The sequence below is a fragment of the Peromyscus leucopus genome, chromosome 2, assembly GCF_004664715.2.
Source record: "Peromyscus leucopus breed LL Stock chromosome 2, UCI_PerLeu_2.1, whole genome shotgun sequence".
Lineage (NCBI taxonomy): Eukaryota > Metazoa > Chordata > Mammalia > Rodentia > Cricetidae > Peromyscus > Peromyscus leucopus.
The window spans coordinates 78,426,534-78,447,731 of NC_051064.1; the positions used below are offsets into that span (position 1 = coordinate 78,426,534).

The 21,198-nt window shown below is 44.6% G+C and overlaps 1 protein-coding gene across 1 annotated transcript in view; it reads right to left on the reverse strand.

The window, feature by feature from the left end:
• Nucleotides 1-21,198, reverse strand: part of Cdk5rap2 (CDK5 regulatory subunit associated protein 2) — a 186,428-nt gene that overhangs the window by 32,697 nt on the left and 132,533 nt on the right. Inside the window, 4 exon segments of the mRNA XM_028885700.2 lie at nt 1,430-1,478; nt 8,543-8,775; nt 10,587-11,160; nt 15,479-15,610. Of these exon segments, the coding sequence (XP_028741533.1) occupies nt 1,430-1,478; nt 8,543-8,775; nt 10,587-11,160; nt 15,479-15,610 (988 nt within the window).

Sequence of the window (21,198 nt, forward strand, 5' to 3'; positions counted from 1 at the left end):
GAAAAAGCTCATCCTTACTTTCCCCACTTCAAAGACCCAATTAGTCCTGTAGAAGAGTGTTGGGCAGAGAAGTCCTAAAAACAGCTTTTGTGGACTCCCCAGTGGGCCAAGCTTGCCCCTCCAACCATGTTTCCTTTAATTGGCCATGGACATAGTCCAGGGAGATCCCAGCACCGTCACTTTGATTCTTCAGATCCTCTGACTAACTGGGACCAGCCCCACTCAAAGGCCTTCCTGTCCATCTCCAGAGCTGCCAGCAGGATGCAGAATAAGGCTGGATGCATAGGTTGAACTAGGAGGGATCTTTGGTGAGACTGCAGAGGGAAGTGTTTCTTTTATGACCACAGATGCCTTGATAAAAACATTCTCCAGTGAGGTAGGGCCCCTCCCTGCCTACTCTCTGTATGATACTGGTGGACCCTGTGATGCCAATGACATCTATGCTTCTGTATCACGGACTATCCATTTCTTCATTTCATTCCAAGGACCTCCCCAAAGGCTACACACATTCAAGAAGGTGCTCCACAGCATTTGGAGCATCAGAACTTTTAGACATAAGTGGGAAAGTCCTCAACACTGTCAGCTGGCTGAAGAAGTAAGCAAAGAAAGTATATTATCCATGTTATCCTCCTTATCCTCAAATGGCAGCGCAGAAAAACTGGTGCTGGAGCACGGCAGACTTGAGTTCCAGTCCTAGCTCTGCCACTCAACAGAGGTACCCAGCTGTGATCCACAAGCTCCTCCTCCTGACGAGTGAATGAAATGCTTGAATTGTGGTATCAGAAGCAACAAGGGGGAAACCCTGTTGGTGCTAGCCAATGCTGTTCTCTTTGGAGAGGAGCGAGTCAGGTGGGAATGCAGTACACACCACATGGTTAAGTGCTTCAGGTAACTATGTCAAGTGGTGTGGCAAGAATAACTGATCCTGGCACAGAGAGAAACGGTGCTGGCAGGGTCCATGTCAGTTCCATTCCAGCTGCCTCTGAGGAATAGCTTCCCCACTGCTCAGTGAAGGTGGCGGAGTATACAGCTACGCACACCCATAGTCAGGAGAACACGGAGTCTGGTAAGGAGGCAAGGGGCAGGAAGAAGGTGGAAGGTGGGGGAGAGGGAAGGAAGACAGATCAGCTGACATGTGTTCAAGTGCCAGGCTTAGGACAGTGGGACCCTCAGCTATCTACAGGAGGACCTGCTTCCAGTTACTGACAGAAATACCACAGGTCACCTGAGCCAAATGAGTGATGCTGCGGGACCCACAGTGGTGGACTCTGGTTGCTGTGTGGCCACTGCTGATTCTATGGGTGTTGGTGCCTTATTTACAAGAAGCATAAAAGTTACAGAGAGAAGGGGAGTCTTAAATTTTAAAAACTGGCAGGAAAACCAAAGCTGGACAGCCCTGGGGTTTTCTTAGCAAACACTACACACTCACCTCTCTAGCAGTTCACTCTGGGGACATGGTTCCACACCGGCTAATTTTCCTGGAAGCACAAAGAACATCAGAGGATGAAAACAGCATTTAAAAACTGTTCACTGACACTTGCTTGTTCATATGTTTGCAGAGGCAACGATATGCCTTAAAGCTCTCGAGCAGAGACCTTGGGAGTGGGATCACCCAGTGCACAGTTCATACACACTAGCTCAGGCACTGGTTCTAGATGATAGGAACGAATCTAGAAAGCAGCCACAGTGGTGATCTCTGGATGCAGCTTCTTCCTATCTCTAAAACAGAGACAAGAGCAGGGCCTAGTGGCAAAGGCCTGACAGCCTAAATATTCAGGAGGCTGAGGCAGGAAGATCATAAATTAAAGCCAGCTTAGACAATTTAGCCAGACTCTTTCAAAACAACAAGTTTTTAAGAAGGATTTCTGGGGGTAGGGATACAGCTTAGTTGGTAAATTGCTTACCACATAACCACAATTTCTTTCCTTTTTTTCTTTCTTTCTTTTTTTTTTTTTTTTTTTTTTTAATGTGGCAGCGTAGGCCTAGAATCCCTCTGGAGAGGCAGAGACAGAAGATGGCCAGGGTTTCCTGGCCAGGCAGGAGAGAAAAAAAAACAGTGATTTCCAAGATGAATGAGAGACCCCGCCTCAAAACGTAAGGTGAAGATCAATTAAGGAAGGCATGTGACATCAGCCTCTGCCCTCCACTCCAGCAGCTCCCATCTTACACACACACACACACACACACACACACACACACACACACACACACAGAAAGAGAGAGAGAGACCTGCACAAACACATGCGCACACACACACACACACACACACATGAACATACACAGATACAAAATAAAAGGTGGGCTAAAGACACAGCTTAGTGGTACAGTGTAGCATATGTGAAGTCCTGGGTTCCATCCCTGGTACTACAGAACACAATACAAAAATGCTCTGGCACTAGCAGGATACATGCTCACCGTGAGGAGTAGGCAACAGAATCATAGAGCCTCCTCTCCCCCTCCTCTCTGCAGGCACGATCCTGAACTGCCTTCTGTTCTCCCTTCCGTGCATGTGGGAAGAGATGATGCAGGCTTCATTTTATCACATCACATTTTATTATAAGCATTTCTCTTACTAAGTTGGTTTTAGAAACCTCCATTGTGGAGACCACGCTAACATTCTATGGCAGGCACACATGGATTAGATCTTGCAGTTAGTTCCCTCCTGGGTATTTAGGTCATCTCCAAATTTTCCATTTTAGTAAATAAGTGAGACAAATATATCTGTGCACATGGCTGTATCTGCATTTAAATGATTTCCCCAGGAAAGACTCTCAGAACTGGGATTAGTGGGGAAAGCAGTGTTCGAGTGTAGTTGAAAAGGCCACTGTCGACAGCAGGGGAAATGACTAACAGAAACAACAAAAGAAAACAAAATCAAGCGCAGGATGCTGTTGGGAAAAGACGCTGTGCGCTGTTCCCGAGTGTCATCATTTGAAAGGATACAAGGGCCCGGATTTCAAAGCCACTAACAACTTTATTTTAAAAATACTTCAAAACTCTGGAAATTGCAGACCAGGATGAGTTCTTTGAAGAAACTGATGCATGGCTAAAGAAAAAGAGAAAAAACAGCCCTTCTTTTGCTGCCTTGAAAAATGAGACTATAATTAGACTGCACCTATAGTGCTCTAAACTCCCCAAAGGAAAAGTCCCCAAACATCACCAGCAAGGAAAAGGGCACCAGAGCAAGCATGTTTGCTTTATGCCTTGTGATTCAGCTTATGGTTCTCACAGGGAGGCCTGTATGGCAACCAGGCTCCATCTCCACCCCAGCAGGTCACCACATACTTGACACTGTACAGCACTGTCACCCACGGCAGAAGACAGAAGACAAATGGCCCAGTGAGGAGGCACCAGACCCTGAGTACAATTCCTTTACATTCACTCTCTGCCTCAGGCCTTACTATAATTCCAGAGTGTCAGCACTTACCTCCACTTTGCAGCAGGAAGCGCAAGTCCAAGGCTCCATGCTCCACTCCCACTTCACTGTACTTCAGTAAGGGGCAGGGTCATGGCAGGTGTAGTCAAAGACCTATGCCTGGACCTTCATGGTCATCTTTCCCATACTAGTGTGATGCCATGGCTTCCACAATGTAAGCAGAGGCTGACAGTCCACCAGTCTGGTAGATGCTCTCAAGTCTGCAGTCCCTAAGTCTGCTCTCTGCACTCCTCCTCAAAAGGAGAAAGTCACATCTGACTGGGTCAGATCTCAGAGTCATGAAGGACAATCTGTAATGGGAAGGCCACCTGTCTTCTGAAAGATTGGCACTGGGGCTGTTCACCACCCTTCAGGTGATGAGAGGCCTCTGACTCACAGACCTCAGGACAGGCAACCAGTTAGCCCAGAGCTTTGCCAACAGCTAGAAGCTATACAAGTACTGCCAGGCAAACAGAAGGTGGTGGCCTGCTGTATGGGCATCACTGTGACCTGAGAGTCATCTCCTTTGTGCACAGGATAGGTGCCTTTGGTCTGGGATAACTTCAAGCATCTTGAGCCATGAGTCCATCTTAAAACCATCCAAGAACTGGCCTCCATGCCCACAGCAGGAAGTGCTCCAATGCCACCACCAGAGTGAGTCTGCTCACTGTTAAATAAAAGATCTTTTGGGGAGCTTGTATTACACCTGTTCCCCCATCACAATGGGGTCCTTTTAAAGCAAGTGACAAATGGCTATCATTGTGTGATTCATGAGGGGATTGTAACAAGTGATAAACTGAGTTTCTTGGTGGAAACTGCCTCCACACAGGTGGCAGGATACCATCTGTCAGATATTGCAGGAGCTTGGGATGCATGTCATGAAAACACTTCTCCCATTTCTCTGAAAGCAAACCTCAGAGCTGTGAGGGAGTGTCATCTTTTTAAAACAGAAATTAAGAAAAAGCAAAAAACAAAAGCTAGCTTTCCCTTCCTTGTGTGACAAGCAAGGGGACTACAATGCAGGAGTAACTTGTGAATGGCCGACCCAGCCTGTCCCCTGTCGACATTCAGAAGCCTCTTTGGGCACAGAGCTCCTCACTCAGACTCCACCTGTCCCACACACTCAAACCCCAACACCTGGCATCTCCAATTCAATCCCATGTGTCTTACTTCCTGTCTACCATGGCTCCTCCTAAAAGCCTGGCACATACTGGGGATGCAAGGATGGATGCAGAGTTGTCCTGCCTGCCTGTGGTGAGCTTACCTCCAAGGGGACAATTATAGGGTATGGTGATGAGGGGCAGCATGGTGGTGGTGGAGGACTCCAAAGAAGATAAGCACAGTCTAGCCTCAGCCAGAGGGGAAATTAGAGGAGGAGGGAGGGAGGGAGCTTTGCCTCTCATTTTCTTTCTGTTTTACTTTGTTGTTGTTTTTCATTTGTTTAAAGCAGTATCTTCTATGTATGCCACGCTGATCACAAACCCACAATCCTCTTTCCTCAACCCCACTTGGGAGATAAGCCTGTACCACCTTGCCAGGCTTCTGGGCTGTATCTCTGGAGCAGGAACTAATTTAAGTGAACGAAGTGATGGGAGTCAGAATCCTTTGTTTGACAGCCTGGGCCACTGTTGCAACCAAAACTTTTCTTGTAATGGCTACTGTCTCCTCCCAAACTTATACTGTTTCCAAGGGCAACAAGAGACACTTTAAATAATCTCACTTAATCCTTACAAACAACTCTGTTAAGGTGAGTGTTACTACCTCCACAGAGGATATCTGACTCTTAAAAGGCGAATGACCCATAAACCAGGGTATTAACTCCAATCTCTGATTCCCTGTGATATTCCTGCGATAGCCTCCATCACAAAATCAGACTGTTATGTATGAGTTGCAGATAACCCAGAGTAAAGAACAGGAACTAGCTCTCCTCTACTTGGGGTGAACAAAAAGAAAGCTTTCAGAAGATCAGCGCAATCTCTATAAAAGAGTGGATGCAGCCTGTGTAGAAAGGCTCTGGTATGAACAGTTACAGAAGGGGAAATGCAATGCCCAGGCAACAGGAACACTCGGTCAGAGCACCTAGCCTAACAGGAATGTAAGTGGGACAAATATATCCCAGGGTTAGAAAAGGCTGTGAAATCAAACCTGCAATTCAGGCTCGGCTACCTCCTGTGTGACCTAACCTCTAGGAAATGAGGATAATGCATATCTCCTCCTGAGAATACAGCAAACATACAATGAAAACCACTGTCTGCATCTCCTCACTGTTTTCTTCATCAGACAGACTACGGAAAGTCTTGAGAAGAACGAGGAAGAGCGTCAAGGCAAAGGCTCCATACTGACTGCCTTCATTTCAAGTGGCTAAGCCCTGACATCCATACCAAGTTCATTCTCCCAACCATCTCTGCACCCAATCCAGTACTTTGCTCAATTATATCTGAGGAAAACATACTTGTCTTTGGAGATACCATTGATGAGGCTACACTGGGAAATCTGACTGCAACTTCAGCTCCTGATCTACTCTGGGTCCTGGCCCTGTGGAGAATGTGAAAGCTACAGACCACCACCCCAGAAAAATGCGTACTCTATAGCATCTTGTTGAGTTCAAGACCCCTCGTGGGATCATTGATTCCCACCTTTGTCTTTAGCAAGCACCAAGAAAGCACATTACTGCCCACCCTGCTTCTTAGACTCTGCCCACCAAATTCTGTGACAGAAATAGCAAGGATGCACCAAGATTCCAACTCAGCGTTCTTTATAACAGTCTCCAAATGGACACAACCTAAGTGTCCATCCCCTGGGAATCATCAAATAAGGCAAGGGACATTTATACAGAAGGATGTTCTCCAGCCACTAAAGCTTAATGTGTGTTATCTGTCACTGAGCAATGGGAGAGGTTGCCAAGGGTCCTGTTACCATAAAAAAAAAAATACACATGTGCTGAAAGGGTCCAGGCACAGAAACTCAAGGCTGCCCATGTATGGCTGTGTGAATGATACAATCAGAGAAGTGAGAGGGCCAGGCAAATATCATGACAGCCTGTCCTAATAACTCAGTTAAGAACTAGGCCTCAGTCCCTGCTCTTAAAAGTGAGCAGGCAGTTTCTGAGAAAGCCACAAACAAAGGGCAATTAATTACTGTTGCGCCTGGCAATAGAGAGTACGAGAACTGCACTACTAGGCCTGACCCCCACCCCCACCCCCACCCACCCTGAAGGTGATACCATAAAGGCAAAGCCTGGGACTTGTCCAGGCCTACCCCAAAATGAAAAAGCTGTAGCATTAACTAGCCCCTGACTAGCTCTAGCCAATTAGAAAGTACTAACATGATTGCCACTTGCTTAAGCCAACCATATCTGAGATGACTTAACTGCCCTAGGAATGTCCCTTAGTTGTTCTTCCTCTCAGGGTAGTCGACACTTTGCCTTTGTGTCGGATGGATGGCCCCAGCATGCTGGTGGTACCTTTACTCTCGAGATAATAAATGCTCTTGCTGATTGCATATGTGGATGATGATCATTTATGAGACTTCTCCAGGACCCTAAAAAGAAGTATCTGTCTATCTGTCATTCCATAGTAAATGTGCCTGGTATCAGTAAAGTGAAAGTGATCATATTTAGAACATATGAGCCAGAAGAGAGCAAACTTTATAAAACTGCAAACCATCTAGTGATCCTAAACTCTGACCCTCAAAGCTCTTAGGGAACAAATACCAGAAACCTAGTCTATGACAGGCCTTTAGGAAAAACACCAATGGGGATCAGAACTACTCTGTGCTCATCCTGGAATTAAACTGCACACACAGGAACCATAGTAAACTATCTGTTCTGTGTGAATGGACACAGAAGGGCAGTCAACCCTGATTTCACCAAGTCCACTATGTCTCTGGGCAGCTCACTTTCCTCAGTTAAGACCTGATTCCTCACATGTACAGCTCACAGTTCTGAGGGGTAAGCCCTAACTCACCATAAACACATATGTTAGGAAGCAGTTTGTCATAAGAGGCATAGTTACTCACAGGGTTAATACCTCACAACTACCATTTAACCCTTAGAGTGATGTTTTAACTAGGTACTGGAGTGCTGAGGTTATAGGTAAGGAAAGTCAGAAGGTCTACAGCTTACAGAGCAGCCAGAGCTCTGGTCTAAACAGCTTGACTCAGTGATTATTTGTCATGGCAGACCCTCAAACTTAGATATGAAAGTAATATTCCTAACCCCCAGGCTTAATCATCAACAAAATTGAATGTGATGGTTTGAATCAGAATGGCCTCATATATTTGAATGCTTAATCACCAGGAAGTGGCACTATTTGAAAGGATTATAAGGAGTAGGAGTTGTGGCCTTGCTGGGGGAAATTTGTCACTGGGGGTGGGCTTTGAGGCTTCAAAAGCCCATGCTAGGCCAGTCCTCTGCCTCTGTCTCTCTGTCTAAAGATCATAATGCAGCTGTCAGCTACTATTCCAGTGCCTGCCTGAATGCTGCCATGCTCTCCACCATGATGATAATGAACTAAACCTCTGAAACTGCAAGCAAATCCTAAATAAATGCTTTCTTTTTGTAAGAGCTGCTTTGGTCATGGTGCCTCTTCACAGCAATAAAACAGTGACTAAGCCACTCAGTTATCACGACCCACTTCCAAGGTCACTATGATGTTTCAATCAAATAACAACTAAGATACCAAGAAGGATACAAATAGACGTAGTGGGAACAGATTTATACTAAGAGATAAGATGTAAAATCCAAGCTCAGCCATTCATTCTGCCATGATCACAGATGAGGTACTTCCTGTCATGGGCTACAGTCACTATACCATAAAACTGGACTCACTCACTCTACAACTGTGAAAACCAAGAAAAATGAAAGAGGAGAGGTGGACAGGGAAGGTCGGTGAGTGACAGAAGCATTGCTATCTTATAGAGATTGTCAAGGAGAACTTACCCAATAAGATGGCTGAGAAAGAAAGAAGGAGAGAGAAGCAACGAGGAAGAAGGCTGTTTGGGCCTAATGGCAGAACAGGTCAGTGTGTGTTGGCTGGGAAGGAGATGAGCAAGGCCAAGGAGTGAATTCTGCCAGTGCCCATGCAAGAAGTCACAGAGAGTCTAGGACCAGTGCCTTAACCCACTTACCATGGAGAAACAGCTTTTCCAGTTGCTCAAGCAGCTCAGCACACTGTGTTAGCTGTTCCCGGAAGCCCTCAGCCACACAACTGTCCACATCACTGGCCTGCAGAAGCTCCTCAAATGCCTTGATCATGGTGCTCATGTGTTGACGGTAAATGACACAGATGTCATGGCTATCCTTAATCTGCTGCCTCTGAAGGGAGAGCTCCCTGGCTTGGGACTGAACCAATGAATCGTATCTGATAAAAGAGGGAAGGAAAATGTGTGTGTCATTTTAGAATTGAATTTTTGTGACCTTAACACTAATTGGAAAAATGACAGAGCATAATTTCTGAAAGCCTGGAGCTGTACAAGCATATATACTTTAGAAAAATTGAAACTGTACAAGGTCACTCCTTCTTTGAGTTCAAACAGCCAACAAATGCTTGAATAGAGATTCTCCTGCAATATTTTTAACCTTAGAAAGCCCCCAATTAAAGCATAGATTGGCAAGGACTCAGGAGAACAATTAGTTTCCATACACTCTTCAAAGAGACCATTCTGAATTGTAGAAACAAGTGCCCTAAGCATCAGGGACCCACCAAAAATTCTCACCAAGTACAAACATATGTATAGCAAAGGTAAAAAGACAGGACTCTTGACTTCCAACTGAAAGAGCCGGACTCCTAGCTACCACTTACTGAGTAATGGGGGCCCATCAGCCATGGAAACAAGTTATCTTATAGTACCTAGGTCTCCCAGGATTCCCACAAATGGATTCATGCAGAAAAGGAAATCATTCTCAAAGGTACTTAGGTGGTAAAGCTTTGCTTTTCAAACATACAGACTGCAAACTTTTACCATCCAATACCACCTCCTTACCACCAGGTACTACCCTTCTTTCTGCAGGCCTAGGAGTATTAGAGCAAGCAGAGACAAAAACTCAGAGAGGAAAAGTAGCCACAGCAAGCTGATCCAGAGTGGCCTGACAGGCAATTCAGTTCACCACGACCATTGTTAATACCAATAACCTACAAGCAAATCACATGACACCCACCTTAGAGGTGGGGGCCAATTCTATGGAGGAGGAAGAGTGGGAAAGTATGGGCTTGAACCCTGGCCAGTGGCTCTGACTAGAATACTCACAGGCAAGTCATAGCAATTTCTTTGAGACTCAGTTTCTCTTTCTACAAAAACAAGTTGAGAGTGCCTCCTGTTTAGTGTGTCTGGGGTTAAATAATCAAGTTCCTCACCTATTGGGGTGATACACAACTGCAATCTCAGATCTCAGGAGGCTGAAGCAGGGAAGATTGTGAGTTTGAGGCCTCCCTGAATTACAGGGTGAAACTGTTTCAAAACAAAGAACAAACAAACAAAAATCAAACACTTCCTGCCTGGGGGCTGATACAACAGCCCATTAATAAATAAGCTTCTCTCAGTCTTGCTGCTTGGGAAGTCTTGAAAAAAAATCACTCTGGCTCTTTAACAATTCAGAACAGTGTTTGTCTCAAATTAGTAACGAATGAAGGTCAACTTTACAGATGATCCCATTTTGCCATATCTCATGAAGCAAATGTATATATTTATAACCATAAAGCATTATCTTCATGACCTAAGAATTTCTTGCTTTCAACACAGGCTTATTTCTCTAAGATGACCTTAAAGGGTAAAGATATGGAAAACATTTATATTCCTCCCAACCTACCTAGGACATCCGTTTTACTTCCACAACATGGCAAAAGCCAATGACACAGTTCAAAAATAAACACTGCAGCTCAGCAAACACACTGCCATTCCGAGTGATTGCTGTGGAGCTTTTACCCTGAGTCCTCAGCCTGAGGAGGGCAGCACCTGCCCTGCCAATCTCAGAGGCATAGAACAATGGTGTGTGGCCTAGCTTTTCACTCTCCCCCTGGCAGCCTGAACCCCAGGTAAAGCTTTCCCCAGGGGACATTCTACCTGTCCAAGAAGCAGCATCCCCCCACAGCTCCAGGACTCCTGCCTAGCAACAGCCTGGGAGAACTGCAGGCTTAATAGGAAGGAGGCTGGGGCAGGAAGAAATAGGATGTACCTTGAAGGGGAGAGGTCTCGGAACTTGTTCTGCAGGTTATGGATTTCACTGAAAAGTTTCAAGTTCAAATCTTGCTCCTTCTGTAGCTCCTGCTCCTGTTCCACCAGCTGCTGCTTGAGGCCCTCTAGCATCCTTCTGTCAATCATCTCTGGGGTGAGTGGACGGAGGATTTTCATGTGCTTCACATATCGTACTTGGTGCAAACTTGAAAATGTCATCTCGTCTTCATCAATACTGCCCTTAGGCTTGTTCAAGCCATCTGTAGACCCCTCTGTCCCACACAGAACTGTGATAATGGCCTCATTACACTGAGAGTGCTTCTGTAACTGGACAATGAAGTTCCGGTAGCCATTCAGCTCAGTTTGCAAGTTGTGGATTTTCTGTTTTAAGTCTTCTGTGTCATTGGGGCTATTGATGTTCTCAGACTGGTCACTCCCAATCACACTGACTTTAACGGAGAGCTGACTTTTGGAATTCAAGTAAGTGACTACGGAGGTTGGGCCTAGTAAGTCTTCAGTGATCTCTTTGCATGCTGGTAATAAGGCAAGGTCATCAGGCGGACACATTTCAGAATCTGAAAATCAAATACTAATTTTTGTCAGTATCACCTCTGCCATGGCTGAGTCAACATTAACACAAAAGCCACCTGCCTGTAGTGTTTCCCATAGCTCAATTCTGAATCTTAAATATTCAAAAGCCCATGCATTAAAGTTTGGTTTTTACAGCATTGATGGAAGGTTGTGCTGTTTTAGGAGGTGGGCCTAGTAGAAGAAAATCATCACTGAAGAGGATATTAAGACTACTGCCCACACTCGGCTTCCTAGACACAATGAGGTGAACAACTATACTCTACCCCATCCCGCATGATATTCTCCCTCACCACAGGCTCCAAGTACAGGCGCCTGGGCTGGAACCCATGAGCCAAAATACTTTCTATTCTTTTAAACTATTGTCTTAGGAATTTTTGTCATGCTCTAGAAAGCTGGATTAAAAATCATACCATTTTACTACTCAATCCATCCTTTCTCAGATTAATGTTCTAATCTAACCAGATAAACCATCAACACACTGAAAACCCATCAGTACTCATACTCTGAGACTCTGTGATCTTTTAGAGGCATCTCAGGCCCACACACCACCCACAGACAGTTCCCACAAAATCATCAGAATCTTCGGCTCACGTCACACTGCTTCATGCTTCCATGCTTTTGCATGTACTGTGCCCTCAAGGGCCACTCGTCCTTCCATGCTCAGGTCTAATTTTCCTTTTTCTGCGAGCTCACCTTTGGGCTATGCAGTCCCCTGCTTGTCTGTCTATGCGCACATGCTGCATACGGGTGCCCTTGGGGGTCAGGAGGGTGGGTCAGAACTGGTATCAGAGGCCATTGAGAGCTGCCTGGACATAGGTGCTGAGACAGGTCCTTTGCAAGAGCAGTAAGTGCTCTTAAACTACCAAGACCATCTTTCTAGGCCTGAAAAATATCATTTATTTCTTTTTTTAAATCAACAGACCTGGTTTTCAACACTGGCTTTGCCACTTTGTTTTGAATAATCTTACTTGAGAAAATTAATGAAACACTCTGAGCCTCCAGAATTTCACTTGTAAAGTACAAAGAATACTCCTCAGTGAGAAGAAAGAGCTGAACAACATCAGGAAAAGGCTAGTATAGTTTTTTTCAACACAACAGTAAAGGAACCCAGGAATGCCCCTTGCTTTCCTAGAACCAACCTATCAAAGATGGAAGATATCATCATGGGAGACATCCAAGCAAGAGCTAGCTTAAGAAAAGGCTTTAAGGGGAACGATGTGAGCTGGGCCAGATGACCTATGACAGTTCTCAGAAAGACAACCATATCAACATTTTGTGGAGCCACGGGTTCTACAATTTGTTCCTCAGAGTCTCAAGTCCACTCTTGCCTCTGTTTACCATGCCAACATCATCATATGGTTTTTAGAAAACAGTGGGTATATGTATTAATGGAAATATTCTCAATATAGCATTTCTACAGTGCATAATGTGTTATCAAGGAAGGACCATGCCATTCATCTGTTTCTCTGTATCTGGCACAGGATGAGTGATGGAAAGGGTATGTGGTAAGTTCTTGGAGCTCAGAATGTAAGGGACAGAAAGAACAAGCAAGAGATCACTCAATAAAAATGTTGTTCCAGGGAGTTATCCTCCAAGATAAGGAAATATATACACATATTCAACCTTAGCTCCATAAGTTACATGTGTTCCAGGAAGCTATGGATGCAGCCCAACACATCTGTAGACCATAATGTCATGCTGCAATGACAAAAGGTTGGGCACCCCTATAAATACAGCAGTCTCATTACACTATGGCCTGCATTAGATAGCATGAAAATGTTCCCTCAAAGAACTAAAGATTAGTCACATTATTTTTTGTTAAGGAATCATGACGCAAAGACAAATGTAACTCCTATACCAATGTCACTTTGAGAGAGACTGAATGGCCCTGATATTTGGGTATACAATACTAAGAGTGCCAGGGAGAGTGTGCATGCTCACATTCACACTTAGACTTCCACTTTAAACTCTGCTCCTAATGATGAAACAAGCATAACATTCCCATACCCTCAAGGTAGTATAGAAACTTAATACAGCAGACACTTGCTAAAATACATACATATATGAAGGTGATTTAAATGAAATCGCCAAATAATGGAGAAGACAGTCCCAACTGTCCAACTCTCTTCACCAAATGAAGCTTGTAGTACTGGGATTGGGTTATATCTAATTGAGCTGTTGGCCAAAGGAGCCCTATAAGAATCTCCAAACAACCCAGGCTGTCACCAAGACTATATTTTATTATTATCCCTTAGAAACCTGCTTGTTTTCAAATCAGAGACAGAAAGGGAGTGGGGGTGGGGAGGAACCGAGAGGAGTAGAAGGAGGGGAAACCATAATCAGTCCACATTATGTGAGAGAAAAATCTATTTTTAACAAAAAAGATAAGACACATGCCCCTCCCCTACAAAAAAGAAGTCCTCTTGAAAGTCCACAGTCTACAACAATTTGTGATTTAGCAGAGGCAGGGACTTGACTTCCCAGCTCCAAGGCTAATACATAGCAAGTCTCACTGTCACCAGTAAAACCATGTAACTTTGCTATTCTGTCCTCAGCAGCCCTTGATGAAGATCTAAGCAAACTACTTCCACTGTTTGGTCAGAACTGTATGAATGTTGTTGTGGGAAATGTGTGTGTGTGTGTGTGTGTGTGTGTGTGTGTGTGTGTGTGTGTGTGTTTGTATACTTGAACTTGCAAGCTGGTAGGCCTTGGGACTTAGACCATGCATATGCCAAGACCTGCCGATGGACCTAGCACCTCACCTGAGTTGTGTTACTGGAGTGGAAGGCAAGGCTTTTAAGAGCTGGAGCTACCCAAAGTAAAAAGTAGAAACACTGCAAATGTTGCCTTCTGCCACACCACTCCTATGACTGGGGTTTACCGGAGTAGTGATAGCTCTAAACCTTCAAGAATAAGACCAATAGTACCTGTACAACTGATGCCCTCCATTCCTTCCCCAAGCACCTACCACAGTGTTCTTGAAAAAGGAGCCAAAGCTAAGTTGTACCCATGGCATGCAGCCCCGAGATGGCTAGTCACTGAATAAAGAATTGTATTCAAGTGCTAGGATACTCAAAAACCCTGTCCACAAAAGGTACATCTTGGGCGGGGACTTCAGAATGAAGCTTCAATGAGGCAAGAAGAGAACAGGGAGTTCAAGCAGAGGCAGCCACGCGTGCACAGCTCTGGAGGCACACTCAGAAAGATAAATGCAGCTTAGTGACAAAGGGGTACTGAGTGGGAAAGGAACAGTCCAGAAACCTCCACTAATCATTAGCTATGAACAAAAACCACATTCTACAACCTCTAAAGACAGCACCCCCAACTAGGGACCAAGTGTTCAAACACATGAGCCTGTGAGGGACATTTCACATTTACACCATGACCCACAGTTGAGCTAACCAGCACTTTGCCGCCTGGCACAGCAGCTTTTTCTTGAAAGCCAAACCACCCCAAAGCACAAGACCATGCAATCAGCACAGCAACCTCCAGCCTGGGGGGAGAATGCACAGCAAGGGGACCGGGGGCCACAGCTCAGTCTTTTTTCAATAGGCTAGTTATCCCCTGCCATCTTGTCACTGATTTAAAATTCCCAATGACCATAATGTCTTGCAAAGTGAATTCAATCCAGAACAAGAGTGATTTTGTTTTTAGTGAAAGGATAAAAGATCTAAGGTAAAAAGAATAAGCATAAGCACTAGTTCATCCTGACTGGACAGGAACGTACATCATTGTTGTACTGTCCTTTGTATATATTTATGTGCTGATAACACTTCATAGTTAAAGGGAGGGGATACAACTTGCTGGAGTCCTCACTCATCACTGCATCATCCCCACTGACCTACTAGGAAAGCTCACAGTCTTGGTCTCAGCAGCAGGCTCTCCTTGGACCCACTCCTCCTGGATGGACAGAGTACAACTCAACAACAGCCAACACCAAGCTGTACGGTAATAGTCTGCTACAATCCCATGTCCCTGATGTGTGAGGTCTCTTGAGAGATGACACTGTGTCTTCTCATGGTAAACAACCTGAACCTGCCCTCTGCCTTGCAGAGGAGTCTGAAAATAGACCAGTAAGCCCCACTGACATTCTGTTGTGCCCTGACTCTACTGCCTCCCTACCAGCTATGAGATCCTCAGTCAGTCATTTTCACAAAACCTCACCTGTCCTTTGTGTTATATGGGAACGATAATGAAGCCCCCGAAAAAGGGATCTTCAGGGCCTAGTAAGAACTTTGATGTAAAACGGCCCTGAACAATGCCTAGTACTCAGTAGCTGTTGCATAGTGGCTGAATTCTCACCCATCTCAAAGCTTGTGTATTGGTCACTCTCCACTTCCTTGTCTCTCCAAGCAGAGTGTGTGGTTTCAGGTCCTTCTTGCTTGCCTGGGTTGTCCTGGTAGGCTGCTCTCACAACGGGCTGAGCTACAGACCCTGGCAATGAGAAAGAAAAATAAAACGGCAAACTTGAAATTTAGCCAAGCAACTGAGAAGAACACAAAGATACAACTGGGAGAATAAAAACACTGGGGAGGCAAAATGCAATTTATAAGATAAAATTAATCTATCGAGCTGCCATAACAGGACATAAAAGCATAAATATAGTACAGCTTGTCTGAAATGGTTTAAGTCCAAATTCTCAAAAAAGTATGAGTGAGAAAATGAATTCCATCAACCCATGCTCACTTTTCCAAAGTGAGAGAAGCCCCAGAGGCTTCTGGGTGATAGCCAGAGCCAGCACCTGGCTGCTGCAGTCTACGGCCTCAGCAAGTGTGTAGAGCAGATGGCAAGTCCTAGACAAATGCCAGTCCCTCTGCTGGCTGGGTCACCTCTGCCACAGCACTTTACCTCTAAAGGGCCACCCCACCCTCAACACTGGTCAATGATCTCAGAAGGTAGGGAAGTCTATGTGGACTGTCTTTCTCCTACTCCCCAAGCTGGCTGGAGACAAAGCAGGCAGGCAGATAATGTGAACCAACAGGGTGACTAGATGCCTAGATGGATGGAAGGAAGGATTAATGGAAAATGGGAAAGGAGGGAAGAAGTCTGATTCTATAGAATGTGACTGACCCTGAAACCTCAAGTAAGTAAACCTAAGAGACAATCTAAAATTAAAAGGAAGCTGCCTCTGGCTGCAAAGCATCATAATATCCCTATGAGAGAGAGAGAGAGAGAGAGAGAGAGTATTATTATGTGTTAGGCCCCATGGAAGAAGAATGAATGCAAGCTTTGGATTCATCAGTCAGGCTACTTCATATGGAACCCTGGCAATGAGTACCAGAGTAACTGTGTCCAAGTCACTTCCTCTCTTCAACTGCTGCCTGGGCTTAAGATGGAGACAATAATTACTAGAACTGCCTCCAAAGACAGTAGGAAGATTCAATTAGATCATGTATTTAATGTGTATGATGGGTTCAACAATTATCAAGGACTCATTTTATTAGTGCCACAGGAAACTCAGGGCTCCCAGGATTACCTCCATCCCTTACCCACTCTAGAAATGCCCTGATCTTACACAATTTCCTATCCAGTACTTGAATCTTTTATTGGCAAGCTAGAAATAGCCAAACTTTCTGTGGTAGTGTGAATGTAAGTGCCCCCCATAATCTCTTTGGGAGTGGCACTATTAGGAGGTGTGGCTTTGCTTGAGTGGATATGGCCTTGTTGGAGGAAGTATGTCACTGTGAAGGTGGACTTTGAGGTTTCCTATGCTCAGGATACCACGCAGTGTTCTCAAACCATTTCCAGTTACCTGCAAGATATAAGACTTTCAGCTACTTCACTCGCACCATGTCTGCCTACATGTCACCATGCTCCCCGCCATAAGGACTAAACTTCCAAAACTATAAGCGAGCCACCCCAATTAAATGTTTTCATTGTAAGTGTTGCTGTGGACATGGTGTCTTTTCACATCAATAGAAACCCTGACTAAGACATTTTCTGAACATTTGTCTTAGTCCTTGATCTAAGAAAACCTAGGCTGTCCTGAGGAAAACTGCTTCTGCAGCCTTTGTGGTAGAGGTTCTTATTCCCAGATCCCGAATCATATGCCTGGAGGTCTATAAGAGTCTGTGCTCCCTGCTGCCACATGCAGACCACTCATTCCTCCAGAAATCCCAACCGTGCAGCTCCTACCTACAGTCTGCCTGCTGATTACCCCAATTTCCTCAGTCATCTCGGTCCCCTGGTTCACTGGGTCTCTATAGATTCATTGACAACTTGGAACCTGGTGGCCCTACCCCTTCACACCTCCCAATTCCACAGAGGTGTCTAACCTTGATCTCTCCAACTTCTGGCCTCCATATTGTCCCTCTGGAAGCCATGCCCATCAGGCCCCTCCCACAGAGGTTTTCTTCTTAGAAGAGGCCTCATTAAACACCAAGGCAGATCCTCAAAGCCTCTTACCATCAATCTTACCATCACTATCTGACCACAACTCTAATTCATCTTCTGAGATGCTGAGATGTCACCCTTACTTGGTGTCCCACCTCACCTGCTGCCCCTCCTCAGTCCAACCTCTAACCTCTAGAACTTCTCAGCCTCACCTCTATGGATCTGAGCTATACAATATCAAAATCAGTATATGTGGCTACTCCCTGGTTTCTTTTCAAGCTTATTCTCCTCTTCTAGACTCCAAACACACCTGTCTCCTACCTGAAGGCTCTACTGGGATGCTTAACAAACCCTTAGCCAGAAACTTAACATCCCCCAAGCTGGTCTCTACTGTGGTCTTTCCTATCTTTCCAATGGACTGCAAAGGAAACTATTTCTTTAAAACATAAGTTGGCCTATTTCCTTCAAAAAGTGAAATGATACATTTTTACTTTAGGGTCCCTAGCATACCTTTAACTCTACTTCATAATAGATCAGTTACAGATGATATGTGAATGAATGGGGCTGAGTATCAATAAGCTTAAAACACAAAAGCAAGCACCAAGCTTGATTTGCCCACACACAGTACTTTGTCAACTCCTGTTCTAAAGCTTAAGTCAGATCATGTCACTGTGTGGCTCAAAAGCCTCCAACAGTTTCTATTCTTCTGAAGGGAAGTCCTAGAATGGTCTCTGATAGCCCATCCACCTAGTCTGCTGACCTCACCTTCCACATCTGCCCCTCTCCCATGCATGCACACCAGCCATGTAACTGGGCTCTCTACTCTATACCTCAGTTCTTAAGTGTAACAATACTATGGCCTTTGCCCTAGTTCCTTTCCCCAGGACAATAACTGCTCCTCGTCCTTATCATAGAGCATCCTAACATTCATAGGAATTACTGAACCCTATTCACTAATCATTCCACAAGCCCCTCATCCTGCTCTACTTTCTCTGCTGCACTTTTCACAGGCATTGTATTATACACTTAGCAGTTTGTCTTCACACACACTCGAGAACAGAAGCTGGAAACAGACCTCATCTGTTTTGTGCTCCTAACACCACAGAGTCTTGAACAGATTGGCACACAGAGTTTAATAAAGGTTCCTATTGTGGATAAAGGTTCACCATGTGACTGTCATTTGCTTACAGCAGGAGATCAAAATCAAGTGTCAACATAGACACATTTGTAGGTTCATAAAAAATTTGCAAAGATGCAAATGTTACTTTTGTGCTGACCTAAAGTGTTCTATGAGGGTTCTCTGTACTCTCCAGATTCTCAGAGGGTTGGCTGTCTTAGTGAAGGTTGGCTGTGAAGAGACACCATAACTATAGCAACTCTTATAAAGGAAATATTTAATTGTGGTGTCTTGATTACAGTTCAGAGGTTTAATCCATTATCAATATGGTGGGAAGCAGGCAGACATGGTGTTGGAGCAGGAGCAGAGAGCCCTTACATACTGATCCAAAAGCAACAGGGAGTGGTCTAAGACACTGGGCAGTATCTTGAGCATAGCAGACTTCAAAGCCTGCCCCCACAGTGGCACACTTCCTCCAACAAGGCCATCGCTACTCCATCAAAGCCACACCTCCTAATAGAGCCACTCCCTTTGGGGGGCATTTCCTTTCAAACCACCAAATTCTATTTCCTGGCCCCCAAAGGCTTGTGGCCATATCATAATACAAAAATGCATTCAGTCCAACTTCAAATGTCCCCATAGTCTACCACTGTCTCAACCATATTTAAAAGTCCAAACTTCAAAGTCTCTTCCGGGATTCTTGTAATCTCTTAACTGTAATCCCCTGTAAAATCAAAATTAAAAAGCACATCACATACTTCCAACATATAATGGCACATGATATACATCACCATTCCAAAAGGTAGGGAAGGAGCACAGTGAGGAAATTAAGGACCAAAGCAAGACCGAAACCTAGCTGGGCAAACTCCAAATGTTACATCCAACACACTTCTTTCTCCTAGGCTGGTTCCACTCCCTGTTAGCAGCTTTCCTTGGCAGGTATCCCATGGCTCTGTCATCTCCAAAATCTTGGAGTCTCCAAGACAATCCAGGATTCAACATCACAATTTCATGCAAATGGTCTCACTTGGCCTCCATTCAGGGATCCCATGACATATGCCTTGCCTCAGTGACTCTCCTTAGTCCTTTCTGCTATCTTTAAAGCCAGGGTCATGTGGCTGAAGTTGCCAAGGTCTGCTGCTTACTGGAGCAGGAACATGGCCCCCTTGATCAATTACATCTTCACCAGCTTTCCGTTTTTGATGGTCACTTTCACTGCCAAAGATTGGTTGTTCTGGAACTGAATCTTTAGACCAGGCTGGCCTCAAACTCGGAGATCCACCAGCCTCTGCCTTCCCAGTGCTGGGATTAAAGGTATGCACCACCACAGCTGACTCCAAGCTTTTCTTTAATTCCTTTTCACAAATTGGAAACTTAGTTGGGTGGGATGCTGCCTTGAAGTCACCACTTCTTTTATCCCATTTCTTAATCTGTTTATCTCATTGAACACAGGACATACCTCCATTCCATTTTCTGGTGCTCCTTTTCTCCTCAAATTTTACATTTTGTATTTTTCCTTGCTCAGTTTGTTCATTCTCATTATATATCTTCATTAGAGATAACACTAGTAACCATACAACAGAGTCTATACTGGCCTGTTTTGAGATTTCCTCTGCCAACAGATTTACCCAAAACTCTTCATTTCAGCCTCAGGCAAACCCTTCAGACCAGGATAAAAAGCAGCCACATTTTCCACCAAAATATCAGAAGAATGATTTCTAGGCAACATATTAAACTTTCTCATCTGAAACCTCTTGAGCCAACCCCTGACAGTTCAAATCACTCTTAGCACCACTATCTTCCATGCTCCTACTAGTAGGGTCATTAAGCAGCACTTAAAGCATTTTACTTCTTTCCTAACCCAAAGTACCAAAGCCCAAATTCCTCCAAACAAAAACATGGTCCAGTCTTTAACAGCAATACCCCAGTCCCTGTACCAACTTCTGTCTTAGTTAGGGTTACTATTGCTGTGAAGAGACACTATGACCATAGTAACTCTTTTTTTTTTTTTTTCACAGTAACTCTTATAAAGGAAAATATTTAATTGTGATGATGGCCTGCTTACAGTTTCAGAGGTCCAGTCCATTATAATCATGGTGCAATACATGACAGGCAGATATGGTGCTGTAGCTGAGAGTCCTCTATCTTGATAGGAAGGCAACAAGAAGTAGTCTGTCTCACTGGGTATGGCTTAAGCATATAGGAGACCTCAAAGCCCACCTCCAGTGACATGACACACTTCCTCCAACAAAGCCACAGCTCCTAATTTTGGTGGTCCAAAATCTTGAAGCACTACTGTTCTGAACTAGGAGCCACCTAGTTCAAGTGTCTGAGATGTTTTGTCCAAGTATTTGGATTCTACCTCCTTAGGAATATTTTAACCCATAGGTCCCAGAAGGACCATGAGTAGGGAATTATGTTAAGTGTACAGAAGAGAGGAAGTCAGTAGCATTTGAGGTGAGCCTTAGGTTAGTCAGATAACTCTGCAAAGAAGACCATCACTTAACAAACCATACTGCCACCTGCTAAGTCTCTCACAGGCCTGGGAGCTAGTCCAAAAAAATCCAGATTC